The following is a 24,214-nucleotide window of genomic DNA, read 5'->3' on the forward strand; positions in this document are numbered from 1 at the left end:
AACTCAAAGTCTATGCAAAGACTTTATTATATTACTTACTAATTGGGGTTGGTCCCCTTTTAAATTGCGGCTGCTCTCTGATCAGCTTAATTTAAGGCATGGGACATTGACAAATATATATAAATAAATATATATATATATATATATATGCTTAGTTTACTGTTTACTTTTCCTGCACACGTGTGTAAAGCTTTTAAAAATCAGGCGTCTCTGGTGTGCATGCGTGGATGTTCACTGGTTAGTGGCTATCATGATTAATAATGATATTAACTTTTTAAATAAAAGATTCACAATATTGGTATTTTCTTCAAAAATTTTTGAATTATAAGAGAAGGTTATGAGCAGGTATAGCAAATGGAAAAAGAAAAATTAATAAAAATAATAAACAAAAAAAAAAATACAACTTATCAAGAAGAGTACATTAATACACTAAGTAATTGTACACCCACTGCTGCAACTGCTGCCAATGGTAGGTGCCTTCTTAAGGATGGCAAAGCCTTTGTTTATCATCAATGAGATCTTCTACTGTTTTTGGTGTGAGCATGCATGCATTACTGGTAGTGTTAGGACTCGAACCCGGACGATCTTTTTGTCGCTTCTTAAGCTCGTCTGGTGCCTGGAAACATCCTGAGCATGTCTCACAAAAAAATAGTAATCTTTCAAAGAGCACGTTTTTGTCTCCCAGAATTAGGCAGCTTCCTTTTCCATTTTGAAATTTTTGAGTCCTGGGTCATGAACCAAGACTTTATTTTCGAGCATTACGTAGGGGCTGGGCCATGAATTGATGAGCTTGTCTCCGATGCATGCATGTTGGCCTGACCAAATGGGAGTGGCCCACGCTCGTTGACAAGGCCGAGAGCTTTCAGTGTTGTCCTGAAAATTTTGCCAATCAATCCACAATTGAAGGTGTTCAAAAATCTGTTACATTGACAACTTACTCTTTCATGTATCATTTATGAGAAAAGAACTCGAAGAGCAAAAAAATACAAGGCTAGACCTACAAGCAAACCTAGTTGATACTAAGCGATACTTTTGAGTCGATCTGGAGCAAATTGTCTTTACGAGAGTTCCTAAGACTTTTTATATGGAATCCGGGAACATGTCATTCGAGTGCCCAACATAATAAACAAGAAGATTAAACCACCAAAAATTATGCATGTGTTTTTAGTTTTGTACTGGTGCTCTCAAAATTTAAATAGCTAGTTCTCTGACATATACTAGAGTCACATAAGGAAATACCTTGGCAGAGAAGCTCCTATGTTCTGTTGATTGACATATGCCGCGAGGTGACTTCTAATATTGCCATATCTATTGAGACAAATCTCAAGCTGGGGTGTAGGTAACTATTCAAAGAAAGAATGCTTGAAGATATTAGTAAAACACAATTATAATGAAGATATAGAGTTAATAACAACTGGTCAGCACCTGCAGTAAGACATTGTAAGAGTGCGGTGGTGTCTGAGACAGGCATTTCATAAACCCAGGCCATAACTTGGGCATCTTCCATACCTGTCGCCGAGAAAAGAGATGTTAAAAAAATAAAAATAAAATAAAATCCGCAGAAAATACTGAGTTTCACACGGTTATTAAAAATTAAAACTGACAGAACCATTAGAATGAATCCATCAAATAATAATGTCTACTACAAGTAGATACTACAATTATAATAGACAAGATCCGGAAATTTTGCACGTCATATATATGTCACAGTTATTGTGTAACAATCATGGGCTAAAAATGTCCAACTCAATGACATACACTTGAAGCTGTGATTTCATACCTGCCTACCGACAAGCTTGGAGAGTATACCCATCACAAAATCAACCTGCCATAAAAGTAGAAAAGGTTATATGTATATAGGGCTGCATATGAACCAAGTCGCTTGCAAGCTACTCGAAGCTCGACTCGGAGAAAGCTCATTCATTAAGTAAATGAGCTGAGCTCGATGTTAACTGTTTACTAAATGAGAAGAGCTCAAGCCACATGCTGCTCAGCTCATGCTCAGAAGCTTGCTATAGCAAGCTCGTGAGCATGCTAAGCGAACTTGCTCACAAGCCTACTAAAAAGTAGGCTAAAACAAAGCCTAATAATGAACCTACTAGTCATGAACTTACTAAACAGAGCTTGTTAAATGTGCATTTTTCCCTAAGTATAAAATAGATTCATGTATTAAAAAAACAACTTATTAATAATAGTCATTATGATTTTATTATTTTTTTATACTTTATTTTGGAATCATAATTTTTTTATACTTTCTTTTTTTAGCCATGCTTGAAGCGAGCTTGAGCTCGAGCTTAACTCATTTTTTTATCATAAATCGCTTCTCTCGAGGCTGAGCTCAAAGCAAGCTCAAGCTTAATTTTACTATCTCGAGCTTAGCTCGAGCTTACAAGTTTGGGCTCGAGCTGAGCTCAAGCTTGTAACTAATTCTGTCGAGATGAGCTTGAACACTTTAAAGGCTCCGCTCGATTGCACCCCTAATGTGTGTGTGTCTATATACACACACACACACATGAGTGTTAATACAAATAATTCTATGTAACATGCCGCAGGAAGCACAAGCATAGATGCAGTTGACATTCAATGAATAAAAGACTAATTCACTAGACTTGAGGTCCCCAACAGTGACAACTGATGGGGACCAATAATAATGTTGTGGAAAATGATGATTTCAAAGAAAACCATTAAAATTGCATAATATCTTTTTCTTTGACATGAATTACAACTAGTGCACAAGATAGAGAACACTTTTGTTGATTTAACATTTCATGTAAGCCACTAGATAATCGTTAACAAACAATTATTGTTAATACAAATCATTCTTGTAATTTACCTTTAGAATCACCAGCATAGATGCAGCTCACATTAAATCAACCAAAACCTTATTCACTATAGACTGAATTGCCCTAATGGAGATACATTAACTGGCGTAGAACAGATCTTTAATGCCATGGAAAATGATGATTTAAAAAAAAAACCAATTAGACATGGCATAATAGCTTTTCTTTGAAAATGAATTACAAAAATTAACAAGTAAGAGAATGCTTTTGTTGATTTAAAATTTCATGTATGCTACCAAAATAATTGTTAACAAACAATAATTGTTATGCTGTTACCAAGAGCATTTTATAACCAAACTAAACAGAGAACATATTTGAAAGGAAGAAATACCAGATTAGGGAAAGCATCAATAGCTTGAATTATTGTTCTCATAAAGAGGAGAGGAAGAGGCACTTGCTCCACCTGAAAGGTACACATATCATCAAGTTACAAAGTTCAATTATCTTGAATTCATGAGTGAAATTTGACGATCTCTGCATACCATGAGGTTCAAGGATTTTGCTAAGACTTGCTGAGTAAAAACTGTGCGTTGCTCGAAACAAGCCGTGCAAGCATCAGTTATCTGAACATTCACTCCAGTGTTAAGTCTAACCGTGTAACAGCAGAAAAGAAATTTAATTCATTAAAACATTATCTTGCCTTCTTAAGTGCAATCCCATCCTTCTCAGGAACAATGCCATGAATTGCAACCAGAACTTCCACAGGTGTCAATGCTGGGCCTGTGTGTGCTGAACCCTGAGAGAATATTTGGCAGTTTGGTATGCATACAGCATTGGCAGGTAGAACACAAGTGAAGTATGCAATTGAATACACCACGGAGGGTAAAACCATCAAAAGTTATCTCTAGAGCTGGAAAAGAAACATTATACCTGCAAAATACGAGCAAGCGCCATCTGGAATTTTTCCAAAGGAAGGCCAACCAGTTGTGGAAATATAGGCAAAACCTGATGAAATTAATAACGTATAGCATGTTAAAAACAATAAGCAAAAATATTTTAATGACATCCCTTGCCGGCTAAGCCAAGAGGTCTGAACAAGTAATACAACAGAAACAATCAGATAGAATAAAAATTTCCCAAGTATAAGATTTAAACTAAAAACTTACAAATCTTAGGAGCAGATGAAAGTACAATCTCACAAATGATTGCAGCAATGTAATATAAACAATAACTTGGCTATAGAGCACACTACACTGGTAATCCCTATTACCGTCCTACATGTTTGTTGCCACTGCACAATGTTATCAACATAATTACACTCTAACATTGAGCATGACCGAAGTTCTAAATATGAGCACCAAATAGACATTCAGATTAGACTAGAAACAAAGACAATCTTAAAAGAGGCCAAACATACAATATCTCCTCATCTTTAGTTTATATATATACATGACCCAAATGATGAGTTGGTCATGGTATTGAGTCCTAAAATTTCAAGATGCACTCGTTGCACCATTGAAGAGTACATAGAGATGGGATGACATACCACAGGTCCAAAGTTTGAGGCACTGATGCTCCATATAGGAAATTGTTCAATAAAGAGGAAAGAAAAAGAAAAACCAGATAAAACACTAGCTCACAAAATGTGACTAGGTTGGAAATTCAGTGAAAATATGGAAGAAAGTGAAGGAACAACTCAGCCAGCCTTCTGCCATTATATGTTAAACCAAGAGAATTACAAGGCCATCTTTATTGTTTCTCAATCACAAAACCTTGATAGGCCAAGTGACAAAAATACAGATAAACCTCCAAAGACTGCCAAAATTTATTCTTGTGCTTGGAAAGCTCCATGTATGTCACTTGGCCAGTAAAGATAATTATGTTGTCTGAAGGATAGAATCACTGGTACTAGATGTAACTCATAAGCATCAGAGTTGTTCTAAGGAAGAAACACTAGTAAAATGCTATTGAGTTGTTCCAAAATAATAATAATAATAAATAAACAAAAATAAGTGGAGTTTCAAAGAACAAGTTCATGCCAACAATTAACAACAATCTAAGCCAAACCTAAACCAAGTCTAAAGGCTTCTATTCGACAACCTGACCTATGCATTGGACAGGCATTTAACAAGCCCATGCTTTTGAATTTTGTTTTAGGCTCAGATCTAAACCTGAGATGAACAAAGTTGTATTGGTTATGATTTAGATTTTCTTTGATTTAAAAAAAATTAAACTCAAATTACTGGATTTGACTGGATTCAATGGAGGATTGTAGCATTATACTCCAATATTTTTTTCTTCCTTCACAATTCACTATCTTACTACAGGATTCATGGACATGATCATTACATTTAAGATCAGATTGTTTGCTCATTACACAAAATAGGGAGCAATTCAAATATCATTATCTAAAAATTTTATGTTATTTCTATTTTGTGATTTAATGATGAATGGATTTTGCTATTTATTGAATTGATACAAAAAAACAAATGCAAATCCACAGAACCTCAAAACTTTCTGGCATTCAATTGAAGACATTAGAAGAAAAGGCAAACATTAGAAGAACATGAATAAATTCTATAGTTTAGATGAATGAAGAAAATACCTCATCTTTAGAAAAAGAAGAGAGCATTGGGATCAGAATAGCAGCATCCTGTATGGAGAAAAAGGACACCATTAACAGAGAGGTATAGAAAAATGTAGCAGGAGGTAATGACCAGAAGTAACAGCATTAAATAAATTGTAATGAACAGAAGTAAACTAATCAAGGTAATAAGAGTTCACGACCTTTAGTTTAGTCTCATACAAATGCTTAACAGCTGCAACTAGATCAGCAGCAGGGGTCACGTTCTCAGTTAAAATATCTAAAACCTTCAGAGAATAAGCCATTGTCAAAATTTTATTGAAGTACATTCACACCATGATAATGAAATACTGTAAAAAAAAAAAATGAATTAACATACGTACCAGCATGATGAGATCTTCACTTCCCTCAGGTGGATTTGAAACAATGTGTAAAATCTCAGAATATGAAGGTCCAAGAGTTCTCACAAGAGCTGGGAGATGGCGATGGACAGACTACAAAAATAATTAGTTAGACGAAGTGCTCTACACAAGAAATATAAATAACATTAATAAGTTTCATAAATGCACCTGCTTAACAGCTTTTGGTGATCGGCCATATAAATCAAACACAAGTTGAAGAAGACTTGGCTTCTATAAAAAGTAGAAGAGAATAAGAAGCCTTTGAATAAGTAACAAAAATGGAAATTATGGTTATTTAATAACAAAGGCAAAATAAAAACAAAAATTTCCACAAACCTTAGAACAAAGAGCAAAGAACAAAGGCGTTTGATGTTGGACATGAGTGGGAGTTGAAAGAGGAGCAGCCTTCAAGGATTGGATGCCTATGGTGGAGTCCATTCCAGAAACTCCCACTTCAGTATTTTCACGAGGGCTGAAAGAAGTCTCCAGATTACCTGTCTGGAGCAATGAGTATGTACCAAATTTAATTAGTTATATTGTGAAAAAGGACAAACCAAAAGAAACAGAAAGGTATGCAAGATTAATGAAATGTGTGAATTGACAATAGGAGAGAAAAAAAATGCTGGTAGTAACACACAAAAGACGAAAGAAATTCACTAATTATCATTTACTAAATTCTGTAATAAGTTATAACCGCCATTCAAGTGAATATTATCAAACAGGAAACTTCATCAATCAGTCAACACTAAAAGGTTGGTTCGAAAGTTATAAAATGAATATAAACCAGTAAGTTCATGGTGTCAATAAAAATCCTTGAAATAAAAGATGAAATACAGATAATATTGAAGACTTGAAAGAGAAATTTAATCATTCTGTGTCATACAATAGGTAAGATGATTTTGTGAAACAAAGAATTGAAGCCAGTTGACAGCCGCTTTTAAGACCTCGAAAAGATGAAATTGTCAAAAAGCATTAGCCACCTCCATGCTCAAGGTGATACAAAGGGATACTTTATTCCACAAGAACAAGGAGTTCCATGAAAAATGGGGACACCCGCATCACCAGAAATGAGGTGATACTTGGGAAATATGGCACCTTTCTTCTCACAAGCAAGATGATACATAGGAGACACTTTCCTTTCCATGGGCAGAAGTAATAAGTATGAACTAGGATCACGTTCCCCCTTCTATCATTAAGGAAATAAAACACATGTTTGTCATAAACTAAATATCACCTCCCTCATAAAGCATTGCACTATGTGGGATTTTCCCATAAACAACAAATGGGAAATGGGAAACAGAAACAAATGTGAGAAATAGAAACGCCACATAAAGACTAGGTGGGAAATGAAAACAAGCTTAGGAAATATAAACACCTTTTTACACCTTTCTGGAACAATACGAAATGTAAACACTTCTCTTGTAGGCTACATGAAAAAATCGAAACAAATGTGAGAAACAGAAACACCTTCTTACATACTTAGGAGACAGGAAAAACACCCTTCTTGTGCAAAGGTGAAATATGTAAATAAACTTCGGGAGAACATAAACACCTTTTTACAGCTTCAAAGACCACAGGAAACGAACAACACCATCTTTTTTTTACACCTTCAGAGACTACTTGGGAAACAAAAACATCCTTTTATAAACCAAAAAGGAAACCACGAGGGAAACCAAATCAATTGTGGGAAACATAAACATATAACATGGGAGGCAGAAATCTTTTTATGTAGACTACATGAGAAACGAGCATTTTTTCATGTAGACCACGTGGAAAACAGGCATTTTTTTTCATCTAGACCACATGGGAAACGGACAGTTGATTACATGGGAAACCAAAACACTTTTTACCATTGTATACTTCAAAAGTTGTTTCCAGGATTCTATTTCTTTCTTGCTTCTAATAGCTGGCTCCATTGATCATATTCTAGAATTGAAACTTCAGTACTAAATTAAATTTTTCTTTATATCTTTTTAGGTTTTTGGAATCTACTCATCTTTTTTTTACTTAATATTTTCATTTATCTCCTTATTTTTCTAATCATATTAAATACCATAAAATCTTCCTCATCTTTTCATCGTTTCTTTTTTTTTTAATTTCTTTGATGTTATATTTCTTAGTTTGCTTTATTTAACTTTGTATCTATTTTAAATATAAGATAATATTATCTCTCTAAACGTCATTTAATTAGAAAATTTGACAAGTAATCACAATTATGCTACTTAACTTTATGTAGTAATTCCACAAGTTAGGCATAAATGGCTCAAGAAATTGAAGCAGCATCTTCAATACTAGATATCGGTTGAAAACAGGAAAATGTTGCAAAAGGTGCATGAAGCATATAATAGGAGACTTGGGCAGCTGCCAAGGCTGAATGCACAGTTCCATAACTGACATTTCAGGCCAATAGTGCATAACAAAGATGACTGTGAAACAAGCTTCTCCTCTCTATTTTTTAAGTTCTAATGATCCAGGCTTGTCAAATGACTAATGATTAAAGTTTGGCACACGACCAAAACAATGAAATAACGATAACTATATTTGGCAGAGCCTACAAGATTTGCTAGGATTAGTTAAAAGCATCTCCTTAGGGGCTTACAATAACAAAACTCTAGATGACAAGCATACTTCTTTCAAATACTTCCTTACATGCTGCAAACCTTCAGCATATTCTTATCACAATAACATACTTGTATCACATAATCTTCCTTGCAATCTGGGAAACTTCAGATCTAAAAAAGCTTCGAAATTTTCTAGTTTCCATTTTGAGTCACTGAAAATAATATAATACAGAACTATCAATTAATGTCGTGCACTTTTGGCTTCTGGGAACAAGTAGCTGTATACAGACCATATTTCAATTGATACATGTATATCACTAATTGTGACTCATGTCCTATGAAAGCGTAGTATGAAACATGAGATTAAGCAAACTGTTAGTAGCTATCTCAAGAAATCAGATTTTTCTATTCACGAGGCGTTTGAAGCAAAAAAATTGCCTTGAAAGCAAAAGTACGAGAACATGCAGCTGTTTTCCAAGGAGGACGTACATGTAAAGGTAAAACACTGTGGTACAAATACAGGAAAATATTCACCCATCAAACAATGGCATGTGTATCAGTTCCACAAAAATTTGTCTAAACATGTGATGTGAATACTGAAGGTTACCAAGGGCACGTAAAGTTAGATCAATGGTACTAATTAATGAGCAGCACTAGCAAAAGTAATTTCTTCAACTACGACATGAAATATAAGGATCAACTTGAGAAGCTTGAATATGTCAGCATGCTAAGCAGCTAAAACAACAAATTTTATAATGTACTATAATAATTTCAGAAAATAACAAAACAAGGACATAAAAGGAAGAAAAGGTTATAGTACTTCTTTTCTCTCTTCATTGGAATTTTCCTGTTTGAGTTCTGCTTCAAAACCTCTTTGATCAACTACAGACAACAGTAAACTTTTGGCAAAATGTTCTATATGTTCTGATGCATAATCTAGAGGATAGAGTTTATTTGCCACCTGAACAAATATAAAACAACATAATGTTAATTGTCAGGAAGAAAGATCAATTACAGAGATCATAGTTAAAGGACATAAAAAATTCCAGCACTTAAGGACATGACAAGTTCCAAAAGATTGAAGGCAAGAGATACAATGGTTGTCTAATATGCATGCCTCCTGCTTGGCCAGTGCTTTGGGAACTTAACACGTTCTTATCCTCAAGCAACTGTGAACCAGGTACCATTCTCTACTTTAGAGGCATATATTTTACAAAATAGTACAAATACTAAGCTGATGACAAGCAAGAAAATAAGAGCAATCTTTCAAGAGTGCATACCAATCGGACCGCTTTAGCTCTAACTTCATCTTGAGAATCAACAGCGCACTGGTACAAAATTAAAAATAGGAGCTAATATCAAAAACCAACCATCATTCTGCAGATGAGTAGAATAAAAATTACCAGTCCATAAGGTGTGCAAATAGGTTAGATACAGAACTCCAGTATAACTCCAGCATAAGTGATCATGAATTTCATTCAAAACTTTGACATATCTTGAAACCAAATTTCATATACTTTGGCATACTTTAAGTAATTGATCAACTCATACAAAATAACCCTAGATGGGTAAGTTGTGATCTCATTTGTTTATGAGACCAGCTTATTATGATTCAAATACACATTTTTTGGGGTTTAAAAGCATAAATAATATTAAAATTTGAACAATGAATATTAAACTCAAAATACTTCATTTGAAGATATTTTAAACAATGTAGATATTGGTAACAAATCATCTTTTATCTATAATGAGCAATCATGTGCTTTATCAAGCAAACAGAAAAGAGAACAAGCTAATCATGCCCAAGTAACACCAAAATTGACTACATAACCAAATGCAGCTATTCACACAACATAACAACATTGTAATCAACATACAAGATTGTCAAGTGCAAGTGTGGATGTAAGCATGCAAACGAGAAAAACTCGATATAATTAAGTCATAGTACAAACCATTTTCCTACTTGATCTGTAAATAAGAATGAACCAATAAATTTCCACTTAATAATTAATATGTTGTAGATGTAGAATGAGACTTAAATGTTGGTAAAAATTCACCTTCAGAGCAATATCTAGACACGCTTGGCGATAGAGTGGGCGTCCTAAAATTAAGCTCCATACAGCACCAAGGCCTTGAGTGACACGATCACCATCAAATGTATCTTTTCCATTCCGATCATAGCCATGCGAATGACATAGATCTTCCAACAGCATAATTACAGAATGAGGCAGGTATGGAGCTTCAGCGAGAAGTCTACCAAATGACTTATCTGAAGATGGTAAGGAATCAAGTACTGATCTTGCCTGTCAAAACAACATCCCAATATCACATAACATAAAAATGCACACATACAAGTGGATTGTACTCCTTATGTGCATGATTCAATACCATATGGACTTCCCAACCTTATATGAAAACCCCGTCACTAGAATATTCAATTCTCATCCATAAAAAACCATTGAATAAGATGATTTAAAGTTAAAGACATTTTAGATGAAAATTCAAAATGTTAAATGAATCATTATAAGGTTTGCAATCATCAATGGAAAATTTTTATTTTGATGGAATCCTATTGACAAGAGATTCAAGATCATCACTGAGTTGAAAATATTTTCTGTAAATAAAGAACCACCTTATCCAAAAAGATATATATATATATATATATATATATATATATATAAGTATTTTATCGATATCAATTTCATTATCTAAGATAGTTAGAACAAAATTTACATGATAAAGTGAAGAGTAAGGTCCTGTGTTTTTCTAAATTCTTCTTCTTCTCTAAGAGATAATTGTGAAAATGAAGATTAATAATAGGAGCATAATCTCAAACCCACTTAGACATCTCTGATATAAATGAAGGTAAAAGGTACATTGAGACTGATTTAGATTCGAATTTATTCTCTCGGTTTAACTTTCAAATAAATGGAATAAATGATTATGGAAGTTGAATTTTACCAACTATATAAAACATTTAACGATATCATCAATCACAGATGCAGGCAGAAGTTACAATAGAACTCTAAGTATAAGAATACTTACAAGAGATAGAAGAAAATTGTCATAAATGCTAGAAGCAACTGAGGTTGCATGTTCATCAAATTCGGAGTGTATGATGGTGAATAACTGATATAGAATCTTGATTGCAAGCTCATGCCCCTGAAAAAATATAGCTATATCAACCACATCAAATATTTGGATAAATTAAATAAGATAGTATAAATTTTCATGGCCATCATATAAAGGCAGAAAAACACGGGAGGCTCCCAACAATACAAAACCAGGAAACCACAAGGACCCTCATAAATGCACTAAAGCCCAGCTTCTTATTGATTATTATGTGAAAGCAGGTGTAAGTAACTACAAGAAATAGCTACTGCCTATATTCATCAAATAATGTAATAAACTTCAAAAAACCGCCCACATGAACATTAAGCATTGGTTCTAGAAGTTATTTGCCACAGAAAAGTATCTCCATTGTCTGTTTTCAAGTTTCTTATTCACTAAATAAACAAAAATATTAGGCAAACAAGAAAGAAAGCATAAGGCCCCTTAAAATACTTCCCATTGATTCTTCTCTAATATGTTCAAAACAGGAAGAATGATCTAATGAACCTAAAGGCAAAATCTGACATAACAAAAAGTACCTTGTGACGGTAATAATCTGAACTCATTTTTTGTTGTAGCACTGTCAGAATGTCATCACCATCAGTCTGAAACAAAGTAGAATTACAGGTTTAGAACAATCTGACTTACTCATCCTGCAATTGCAGGTAGTTTAAGTTGCAAATCTATCGCAGATGGTAGCATTATCAATTTCAGTTAATAAAAATAAAAATAAATAAATAAATTTAAAAAAGAAAAAGAAAAAAGAATCGTTACCACAAGGGAAACCAAGCGTGCAAGTATTTGAAGCCGTGCCTGACTACAACTTGTAGATTGCGATTGCTGATCACCAATTATTCGCATAATTGCCAACTTACTAATTGCCCTTCTCCGCTCATCTATAAGTTCAATAAATGGTGGGAGAGTGCGCCTTGAATGGCAAATATCTTCAGAAATCAATGTGGTAGAGAGGGATGGGCATGGGTCAGCTTCCACCATACTGCTAGGGAGATCTTCACTGACAGTAACATCTGGTGGTGTAGACACTACCGGCTCTTCATCAATGGCCTGTGTTGCAGAATCTTCAGGGTTGGAAGGTCCCTGAATCTCTAAAGTTTGCACAGTTTCCACAGCATAGCTGTTATCTATTGAAGTTTCTTTAGGATTCCAAACATCAGTTTTAGCTTTAAAAGGACTCTCAGGTATCTCTGGTTCACTTTTAGAAATCAGAGATACTGGATTCTCAACCTTATTCACCTCCAAAGCTGTTTTTGTTCTAATTAATGAATGGTCCAGTCCAGATTGAAACTCATTATTCTCCTCCGAGTTCAAAGGAAGAGAATGCAGTCCAGAAGGCGGCACTGCAGTTCGACGTGGATCAAGGCGACGAGGATCCTAAAAACTAGAACACTTTAGGATCAATCAAAATTATTAGTAGATATAAATTTATTACAAGGTGCTCATTTGTATCATCTTACCCTTCTAGGATCACGCTTCACATCAGAAGAGATAGTAGGCAATGAAGGCAAATCAGAAACTAGATTGGTAGGACTTGTAACAGTAGCAGTAGTTAATTCACGTGAGGAAGATAAAGTGGAATATTCAACAGAAACTGATTCTGGTACACCAGCCTCTGCTTGTGCTGAAAGACTGGATGAAGATGCTTGAGAATTGATAGGTACATTTCCTTGATTTCTATATAAAGGAAAGCCTTTGATTGGTAAATTCTTCATACATTCAATTACAAGGTCTGCCAATAGGTCAGCTTCGATTCTTGATACAAGGATGTCAAGCGACCTATTTCCTCTTTCTCTTTCTGCCCTAAGAGCAACAATCATGTTGATCATCTCATTCAAAGGAGCCGGATCACTATCCATCACAGATGCTTTCACAGAAAAACCACCAAGAGCACTATCATCATCATCACCTTCATCAGCAGCAGCATTATCATCCTGTATGATACCTGAAGTCATTTGAAAATTCTGGTTAGGGATAACAGGTGCAATAAATCCTGTTCTTTTAGCAGGCCTGCCATCAGGGTTGACATTAAAATCATCATCTTGAACCATATGCCTCTTCTTAATTGAATCACCAAAGATAAATGCTTGCCCACTTAGTGAATCATCCTGATTATAAAATCAAAAATTTGAATAAAATATTTATTCAGAATGGTGTAAGCAATCAAATAGCATTGTTTGCGGAAAGTTCCATTCCAATTACCTTGCCAGGTCTTATATCGCGGGAGCGTTCCAGATTTTTAGACATTTTCTCCACATGTCGCATAAGCTGTTCAGCTGTTTCCCCTGGGTTCATTGCTTGCAAAGCTCTCAGCAATCTGTCCCTTGACTAAATTCAAAAGGGGAAAAAAAGGCAACATGAGAGGTCATTCAATTTAAATAAAACATAATAAGCCAGAAAAATCAAATACTGCCACTTCAATCCAGGAAAATAAATCCACTTCAGTGAAGGCATAGCATTTGACATTTTACTTCTTGTGATTCAAGTTTAAGTACACAGTACATATACAGTGGTTGTCATATTCTACAGTAGAGGTGATTGAGTGGCTCCAGCAGTATTAAAAATAGTGAGTAGTAAATCTATGGATGTAATAGCAATAATAATGATGCAACTATAAACCATTAAATTGGTCAATGAAATTTTTACAATAGCTCAATAACAACAACAACAACAATTCATTCAGCATTTAATATGCCTCATCTAATGTCTCATCAACTAAGAGTTCCTGACAATGAACTGCTTGATGAATGCCGAAGACATGAAGGTGTAACTATATAACGTAAGGCAAAACCGTGCTTTTCAATGTGCTAACAACAAGAAGAACGTCAACGAACCTGTATGAACCTCGTGGTTTATTAAAATAGCTATTTAATAAAAAAAGATAACAGACTATTATACAGCCAATGAGAACATGAATTTAATGGTATTTTTAAAACATCATGTCATTGGCTTGATAGTACACTATTCGAACAACATAAAAAGTTTTTAAAAAGATAAATTCAGATACAAGCACAATTTAGTCATGTGCACTGTTATTTCATGCAATTGCGTAATCTGAGAATTCTGCCGAGAAGAAGGAAGAAAGTCAAATGACTTCACAAGCAGAAGCAAATGTAGTCACCTCAACGATTGATGGATTTGTGCACCTTAGAAATCCTAAAAAAGCAGTCCTCAGAGAATAGCGGATGCTTGCTGGATGACCTCCCATCGAGTTCCCACTAGGGTCAAGATTAAGTAGGGCAGAAAGAATGGAACTATAATGATCCGGCCTGTTCTTTGCAATGGCTGCAAGACTGGCACTTATAAAACAAAGATATCAGCAAAGAGAATATAGAACAGTACATAAAGATATTCACACTACGTAATTGTAAAGTCATCCACATTACATTGAGCAGTCCAAGTGAACAGGCAGATAGCAATACAAGAATGCAGGCATTTGATATAGCCATGAGCTATCATTATGACAGTACAAGATCACAAAAAAGCAATAAATGGCACAAAGTCTTGCATTGATGTGCAGTTACATGCCCAAAAGCACCCATGATTAATATATTGCCTTACCTTTCCCATGTCAAATTATGTAGATAGAAGTACAAGAATGCAGCAATTGAATATGATAATGAGTTATCACTGGGACAACAAATGATCGCAAACGCAACAGAGAACGTGAATTCTTACATTGTCATGCAATGGCATGCTCAAAAAATCCACTATGAAGTTGTCTTATTTTACCTATTTACGAATTCCTACAAAAAGAATAGAATTCTATTGCCAAATTTAACCAAACAAAGTAGCCAGCATCAATATACAAAAAGTTCTGCAGTTAGGGCAGCATCAACATACAAAAAGTTCTGAAGTTAGGGCAGCATCAATATACAAGAAGTTATGAGGTTAAGACAGCATCATTGCACAAACAATTCTAATGACAGGAGAGAATCAATATAAAAAATTCTGGCCAATCTCACCAATTGATGATAACAATCTTCAGTGAACCATGAAGGCCATTTTTTGGTTGCAAAATCTCCATCAAAAGGCCAAGAGCTTTATTTGACTCATTTGCCAATACAGAGGCAGTGAGAACTGAATGACCTCTGACTAATTGTGAAATATTGAAGCTTCCATCTTTTCCTGTTTGCATAGTGACCACAAATAGGCAATTAATTACTCCTAAAATCTAAGGCATGCAGGCCTGGATGGTAAGGTCTTGTTAAAGGTTTCATAAAAATCACTAAAAAATAATAACTTGTCTATTAAGTTGAAGCATACCTTCTATAGATGGTACTTCACCACCACTGACATCAGATGTCAAAAGCAATACACAAATTTCAAGAAATTTGACAGCAAGCATTTTTGCTCTGAGAGAACAAGGCTACATCATAAAATTCAGAAGTTCACATCAGCAAATTATTGATAGACATATGCATGAGTCCATGGTTAACCATCATTTAATCCTCAAGCTAGTGTTTGGTTGGGGGATAAACCCAATCCCCTATAACATTACAGCTTATTACATTTTTTTTAACGAGATTTAATTACTTAAATAAATATATTTATAATTAAATTTAAAAAATACTAATGCTAATAAATAATTTTTATTACTTGAAAAAATAAATTTTAAATCCTAAAATATTAATTTCAAAGACTATTAATTAAGTCAAAGTTTGGTTAGCTCAAACAAAAATTTTCCCTCTAACCAAATATTAGAAAAGATTCTTTTAACCCGCAATTTTATCCCCTCCACCAAACATCCACCAGGGAATCACCATCAAGAGATGGGATTGGTTTTATTGTACTGGCCAAATTCTAGTAGTAATAGATGGAATATCAACCTTGTGTAAAACAATTCAAAAGGTCATGATAATAGACCAACCTAGTTGTAAGCAAGTTTGTGAAGCATTAGATTATATCCAACTTTGCAGCAATAGATTAATAGGATGATATGCCAAGAATTATGAGACACATGCTCAAATTTCTTGCCTTGTAGGTCATCCAGTGAATTTCCTTTTATCTTGGTTTTTAATTTCTTTTCAACTTCTTCATTCAGCAAAATTCAAATGATTAGATTAACTGTTGTAATTGCAGCCATGGAGATAAAAATACTTCACTTATCACAATCCTGAATAGGTTTTCCCAGAAAAAGGAATTGGAAAGAAACACACACACACAGAAATCTTCACATTACATGCAATTCAGGAAATACTAAAGGCTGGTTGTTTTCTATTAGGAAACAACTTCCTACTGCAAAATGCACACCTATATCAAAACTTAGAACAAAATAATTTTACAATATGACCAACTGGGGAAAAAAGGAAATCAGCTAAAACAAAACTGCATTTGCACAAGAACTAATATTATTATGTATCAGAAAATTAAAGAGAATCAAATAAAGGTGCCTAAAAACTTACCTCAAACAAAATGCTACTAACTGCATCCTTGAACTTAATTATCCAAGCCCATATTTCCTCAAGCCACCTACCAATCTGACCAGAATTGTGAAGCTACATTTACAGAAAATTTGAAACATAAGTACTCAGCTTAAAATCGATAAAATGAGACTTAGCGCTATTAGTGAATCAACTTGAGAGGCCATAACATTGACTGAGAAAAAACAGAAATAAATTTTCATAATCAATATAAAAGGAAGAACACTTTACATGAACATAGCCTTAGTTGATGTGAAGAAAAAGAATTTTGACTTGATTTGAGACCATAGAAGAATGAACAAGTTTTGTGAAAATTTTAGTTTTTAACTATAGCTCCACTAAAAAAGTAAGTTGGAAATTGCCACAAGACAAAGTATGAGAAGAAAGATAAAGCAATTATCTTATAATATTCTTCTTGGGCATTTAGTGCTATGCATAACACAAGGCATTGCCAAGGAAAGCTCAAATAAGTACTGAAAGACAATAGCAGCTTACAGCAGTTGGCATTGATGATATTTAGTTATAGTAGAAGATTCATCCTCTATAGTCAGTGAATGATACATTGACCTTTCAACCTTGCTGCAAATTGTCATTATATAAAGCCTAAAGTAACTCATGTGAACTTGTGCAACAACATATCATCAGACCCCACGAATGTGAAATTGTCACATATTAATTTTATAGCATTTTTTTTATTCATAGGTTTAGGATGTGCAAGTCTAGAAAGGCTTATGGAAAATTAACAAAATAAAATGACATCAAGTTGTAACTTGGTGTTAATAGGGGCCCTGCAAGTTGAGGTGATAAATGTTGTCCAATTTCACTTCTATACTCACTCGCTTGATCTACTTAATTTTCTCATAGGCATAATGCAGAAACCACAACATCCATCGGAGGAAAATCATAAAACAACCAAATGAACAAATAACCACATCTCATAGGTACATTGGCAAAACAATTTTTTTTACTATTCACAGAAATAGTGAGTGTCAAAGGTCACAGCAACATTGGAATAATTACAAGTTACATCAAAATGCATAAAATCCATTGATGGGATACTCTGCTACAAAAAGCACCTGGAGTGCCATCTCTTCCAAGACAGCGCAAAATAAACTTGTCCCACTGATAATAGATTGTGTGACAACACGAGGATCATCACTTTTTAAAGATGACAACAAAATTGGAACCATTCCAAGTGATTCTTCCTTCGGCCTTCCCCCGAGTTCTTTCAACAATCTGTCAACAACAAATGAATGTTAAGAAAATACACCAACATGACCATTATCACCCAAGCCTAATCCCAATATCAATAAAATTTGCATCCACAAAGCAGCATTTAACAGCCAATTATCATCAGCATGCATATGCAACAGAAAATTATAACCTAAACAAAAAGTGGTGCCTTTCACAAAACAGATCATAACATTCAGACTGGAGTGAAGGAAAACCAAGCTGCTTTAAAACATTCAAATGCCAATGCATTCCAATGAGCAAAAGTGATATAGTAGTACATCACAAAAAAAATAAAAATTAAACATTAAATAAAGTTAATTTTGTCATCAGCTATCTTAAATTGATAGAAAGACGACCATCTCCTTAAATTATTATGCCTTCACATGCTACCCTTTATATTTTCCATCCAATACTCACAGCTCCTGGGTCTGAGAAAATAGATAGAAAAAAACCTTGAGAAGTCTTTCCCTACAGAACCATAAGTTTTGGGTTCCCAAAGGAAAGCTGTGCAACATTCAACCAAACCAAAACAATCAATTTCTCTTTGGAAAAGGTTTAACAATTACCACAAAATACAACGAACAGCAAGATTATCTTTCAATAATAGACCCATCAAAGGTTCAGCCGATCATATAAGAGCAGACAAAGTAAAGAGAAAAAAAGACAACAAATTTGTAACGCCAAAACATCCCAAAAAACCATAGCATCATCATCCAAACAAATCATATTGATTGACCAAACAGTAAAATCCAGATTCTTCTGCATCATTCCACCAAAAACCACATCCTTGCAGCAAGAATTCGGCGAGAAGAAAGAAGATGGGAGAAAAGGGATGAGACTTACGAAATTACTCGAGGAGCATCATCGCCATTGTGCCCCATCGTCGCCACAGTGTGGCAGAAATGATCAAACAGCCTCTTTCGAGCGCCCTAGGGTTTGCTCGAGAGGTAGAAACAAAAACCCTAGAGATCGAATTTGGGGGCAAATAGAAGCAAAACTACGAGTTTGCCGAGCAAGAGAGAGATATCATTGGGTTCTGATGAACTGCTTCTAAATTATTTATTTATATATTAACATGATAAGCACGTGCCGTGTGCGTGACACTAAAACAGTGCCACTGTGTCAAACCCACTGGATTTGGTTGGACCAGTGGGTCCCATCTGAGAGTTAATATTGTAATACGTCTAAATTTACCCGCTAACCTCAGTTAATATTGTAAGATGATCCGATAAGAGGGCGTTCATTTATCAGGAGGAAGCAGGGGAGAAGTAGTCTGACTTTTTATTATTTATGTTATTTAAAAAAAAACCTGTTTCCCTATTTAATTTTGTTTTTAAATTTTTAATTTTTATTTTTACAAAATAAATAAAACTGCATGAAGGGCATGTAAAGAAGATGATGGTTGGTTTAATTTGTGTTTCCTGAAAATTATTTTAAAAAAAAAAAAGAAAAGAAAATCTCAGCACGCGTGCTGTGCACGTGCAAGGATGAACAACTTCAGCCACTGAAAACGTGGAGCTCGAGAGGCGATATATATCCAGAGCGCGTTGGAGAGAATCAGACGCAGAGCAACAGCAGGAGAGCATGTCGATCAGAGCGGCCGCGCCATTGCCTCTGTGCGCGTCCCGGAGCACGGGGCACGCCCCACTGTGCCCCTCGCGGCACCATGGGCTTGCTCTTTGGCGAGGACGCTTTGGTTCCTCCACTGGTGGCAGTCATAGCCCCCTTTCTCTCCTCCCTCTGCGCTGTCTTGTGACCCTGAATCAGCGGCGTTCTAGGCTTGTTGTGGTTGTAGATGCTGTGGATTCTACCCAGCCGTCCACGTCCTCTGATAAGACCGTTGTTACTGACAGTGATTTCTCGCTCGCCAAGGTTATTCCTTTATTCAGCTTTTGTTCTTGTTTGAATTGATTCAGTATGGTGATTAATGCTGTGAATAGCATGATTTCTGATTTGATGTTTTATCTTGTTGATTATGGTTTATGCTGGACGTGAGTTGGAGGGGTAAAGACTGTAAAATGATGTATGATTGGAGAGATATATATGCGCATGTGTGTGAGTAGGAAGCTATTAAGGATTTATTGTGATAATAACTATGTGTTTTAACTTTTAATCGGTTCCATGGATGAATTGTTCTAAAGAATCTCAATCTGGTTTTGTTGTATTGTTGCAGGAATTGCTAATATATAAATGTTTAGTGGAAGATATAGTTGTATGTGAACCTATTAAGAATTTATCATAACTTTGATTCTTTATACCTTGTAATAGGAATGAATTCTGTGCAATGATTAATGTGTTTTAAGAAGTTTCATGCATGACTTATTCTTTAATTTTTCTAGTTCTGCTGTAGACCATTTTTTAGTACGTTTAGGAAATTTGTTGACAAGTCATGTTGTATTCGGAAATGAATAGACAGGCAGGGTTTTTACTTATGTTTTGTTAGCCAAAATTTTTTGAAATACATGAGTAATTATTGCTTTTTACTGAACTTTAAAGAACAAAATACTTTGATCAAAGTTGTGATGGCATGGGCATTACCCTTCTCATCATGCCTTAGCTCAACAGCAATTTTTTCTCCGATCTTGATAATGCATGATATACTTTTTTTCTGAAGCTTTGTTGACTTTGTTTGCCATCTAGACCCAATATACTTATTAAACTTTGTAGGAATGAACACCTTGATCATGCCTTTGCCATTGCCCTTCTCATCATGCTCTTTTCTCAATGGAAATTATGTTCTATTGCTTCTCCAATGCAATATATGGTAGTCTATAGCAATATGTCCTATATAGTTGCTTCATCTTGGAAGATTTCCCTTTGTTTTTAATGGACCCTTTTTTTAAACAATCTTTAGGATTAAGCCACTTGCATTGTTGAAGATTTGTCAAATACTATTTACCTGGATAGTTTATTGCATCTACAGGTTTCTTTTGGCACTATTGGATTAACGCTTGGCTGCACACTGCTCTCGTAAGTCAATAGCTTAAGCAAGTGTGTGGGTTTCATTATGTTACCTTTTCTTTTATTTTTCAGGTATGGCTTTGGAGCATATTTCAATATACTCCCTGGGTCTGAGTGGTCTGCTATAATGCTTACATATGGATTTCCTATAGCAATAATTGGCATGGCTCTAAAGGTAAATTTGCATGTCTTATATAAATGCTTTTTGGAGTTCTCTTATTGCCATCAGTATTGTTGTGTATATATACATAAGCTCAATGCTACGAATGTGGAGGACAATGTGGGTTAAAACATGATGGAAATTTCACCGGTTTACTATGATGCTGATTAAGTGTCAGACTGATTCTAACTTTGGTATAAGATCATATCTGTCTATTCCTCTCTTTTCAATCTTGATTGGTGTGAAATCGGTCCTTCTTAGTAAGATGGAATTATTGTTGAACATCCAAATATCTAAGGTATTTGGTTCTTGCCATTCCTGATAGAAAATTACAGTTGTTTTTTCTAACTTTACTGTGCATTATGCCGTGAAGTATGCAGAGCTTAAACCAGTACCATGTGTAACCTACTCCGATGCTCAAATCTTGAGGGAGAAATGTGCTACTCCTATTCTTAAACAGGTGAATTTATTTTCTTAAAGGCAAATAGCTGAGTCTGTGTTAACTTTGGATGATCTTGACTACCTTCACTGGTTATGTTAGTTGCTCAGGAAAATGAAGCATTGCAAGTTTTTTTATTATGAAGAAAATGAATAGAGCAACTATTTCATCATTTATCCAACATAACCTGTCATGTGGCATCGCTAAGCATTATATGCCTAGAGCATTTCTCAAATTGTATTGATCAACACCACTAATGAGCATCACTTCTATATGAACCCACCATGTGTTTGTTCATGTGTGTTGGCTGCTGTGATAAAAACACAATCACTTTTTTTTATAGTAATTCTAGTATATAACTCTTGTAAACTTCCACTGCTATTAAAAATATGTTTACTTTCCTTTGAATGACTTTTAGGTGAGAGATGATGTTATTCGATTTCGATATGGAGATGAACAGCATTTAGATGAGGCCCTGAAGCGAATATTTCAATATGGTCAGGTAGTCTCCAGCTACCATACATTTTGTGCTTTTTTCTGATTTGATTGATTTAAAACGTCACAACTCCTGTAGTCCTATGTGTTTGCCTGGCAAGATTAACAGTGTGAATTTTAGTTTTAATGCCTATACATCCTGTGGTATCAATTGATCTCATATGTCAACTGAAAGCTTTGTTTCCAAATTGTGAATAACCCAACTTTTAACCCTTTGGAACATTTGTTCCATTCTAGACTTGATGCAAACTAGCTCGAATTAGGTGTACCAAATTTTCAATTGACTTGCTATAGTGGTAAATTTGAGTTGGAGAAGGTATTGATTTACGTCAAATGAATATGGCATATAGGCTATAATCTTCGCCAGCAATAGAAACCCAAATTATATATGATGAAGATCTTTTTTTTAGTAGCTCAGCATTGATTGATTTATAATTCTTGTTAGTTACTGCATGTCTATGTTTACTATTGTTGAACTTGTCTGGTAAAGTATTGAGTCTCCTTGTGACATTTATTTTTTCACTTGATCTTTAGGGTGGTGGAATTTCACGGAGAAATGCTCCTATCCTACAAATGGTTCGAGAAGAAGTATGTAATTCCTTTTTCCTTTAACCTTTTACCTTTGGTTTTATGTATATTTCATACATTCTTTCTATTCATTGCATATGGAATTAATTTGTTTAAGAAAAGTCTTGGACATTAAATTTCGATGTATCTTGTTTTTTTAATAATTACTCATGAAAAACTAGTCCTGAAAGATGATTGAGCACATCACAGAATGTTTTAGGGTATCAGATATATACAGAACCCAGATTAGGAGATATAATTCACTTATCCCATATGCATGTCATAGTTTTAACCATGTTGCAGATTAAACTTTTATTCAATCTTGATTTTTGCCATTGGCCAATTTTTAATATTAGTGCTATTTGTATCTGCTCTTGATTATTGCTTTTTAATATTATAGCTAATATTTGATTATAGCATTTATCTTTCAATTCCTTTTGACTGTATAACTTTCATTTTTTTTTTCGCTGCATAGGTTACTGCGAATGGGAAGTACTGCTTAGTTCTCGTTTTTGAAGCAAAAGCTTTGCAGTTGTCTGATTTTGAACAAAGAAAGGTGATCGTCCAAGTTACGCTTTCCTTGATTATTTAGGCTACGATAAATTGCTTGGGCTAGACCAAATATTTCACACTCGGTTTGAATAATTGCAAAAGCCATTATATCTAGGATTGAATTATTATCATTCTGTTTTTTGAGATCCAACATGTCTCTTGATGAAATAATGCATGAACTGACGGGTGATACATTTTGATACTAAATTAGGCAAAATTCACATCATTTTTTGGACCAGGAATCTCCACAGATATCAGTGAGTTTCTTGTGACTGTCACATACATTCTTTTATTGGTGTTTATTGGGACTTCATGCACAACTTACTAATAATCACTTCAAAATATGAATTAAAACTTAAAATGATGAGAGCATTTGGTTGCAGGCGGAGGCGAGAATAATCTATATGAAGTTCGTCTAATTTCTGAAACAACTTAAATCAAGACTGATGATACTGTCTTTTTGCCCTCTCTTACATTTTAATACTTCAAATGTGCAGCTATTTTTCTATTTGTTTCCTTAATTGCCACCTTGTATATTATAAAGTTGGTTTTCCCATTTATATATATATTCATGTAGTGTTGGGTTATAATATTGGCTATGTTTCATCTTTTTCAATTCCTAATTGTAAAAACTTTCTTCTTCTTGTTCATGCTAGCTTTTGAAAGAGCATTTGTAAAAAGTGCACTCTGCCCCTGTTCAGTTTTTTGGTTTTTTTTTTTTTTTTGAAGTTTATTAAATTTGATTTATCTTTGTAAATATCAAACTCCAATGATATGTATATGACCAACTGAGCGCTCAATTATTGAAAGCACTGTTGAGACTAATCATGCCCTGGTTTAGGTTTAAAGTTCATTATTAAAGTGTATTTGACAGGGTTTGGAGGCCAGCTGACTTTTTTTTTTTTTATTATTATTATTATTTATGGCAGAGA

General features: G+C 34.5%; 2 protein-coding genes across 2 annotated transcripts; one reads left to right on the forward strand and one right to left on the reverse strand.

Annotated features, from left to right (window-relative positions):
• Positions 1–573: 573 nt before the first annotated feature.
• Positions 574–19,134, reverse strand: LOC120258861 (symplekin). Its single transcript, XM_039266313.1, has 27 exons — positions 18,952–19,134; positions 17,952–18,111; positions 16,858–16,950; positions 15,719–15,821; positions 15,418–15,580; positions 14,574–14,745; positions 13,655–13,780; positions 12,913–13,560; positions 12,212–12,829; positions 11,977–12,042; positions 11,372–11,488; positions 10,384–10,629; positions 9,607–9,654; positions 9,147–9,287; positions 6,102–6,263; positions 5,934–5,996; positions 5,748–5,858; positions 5,568–5,651; positions 5,386–5,433; positions 3,711–3,785; positions 3,481–3,576; positions 3,323–3,403; positions 3,172–3,243; positions 1,781–1,825; positions 1,426–1,509; positions 1,240–1,343; positions 574–873 (listed from the first exon to the last, which is right to left on the reverse strand). Exons 1-27 carry the CDS (start codon positions 18,987–18,989, stop codon positions 759–761), a joined length of 3,879 nt encoding a protein of 1,292 aa, XP_039122247.1. The 5' UTR covers positions 18,990–19,134; the 3' UTR covers positions 574–758.
• A 506-nt stretch (positions 19,135–19,640) lies between these two features.
• On the forward strand, positions 19,641–23,898 carry LOC120257884 (thylakoid membrane protein slr0575). The gene is made up of 9 exons (XM_039265174.1): positions 19,641–19,980; positions 21,032–21,078; positions 21,142–21,244; positions 21,603–21,689; positions 22,087–22,170; positions 22,698–22,751; positions 23,206–23,286; positions 23,494–23,539; positions 23,666–23,898. Exons 1-9 carry the CDS (start codon positions 19,693–19,695, stop codon positions 23,716–23,718), a joined length of 843 nt encoding a protein of 280 aa, XP_039121108.1. The 5' UTR covers positions 19,641–19,692; the 3' UTR covers positions 23,719–23,898.
• The last annotated feature ends 316 nt before the right edge of the window (positions 23,899–24,214 follow it).

The sequence above is a fragment of the Dioscorea cayenensis genome, chromosome 4 (genome assembly GCF_009730915.1).
Source record: "Dioscorea cayenensis subsp. rotundata cultivar TDr96_F1 chromosome 4, TDr96_F1_v2_PseudoChromosome.rev07_lg8_w22 25.fasta, whole genome shotgun sequence".
Classification (NCBI taxonomy): domain Eukaryota; kingdom Viridiplantae; phylum Streptophyta; class Magnoliopsida; order Dioscoreales; family Dioscoreaceae; genus Dioscorea; species Dioscorea cayenensis.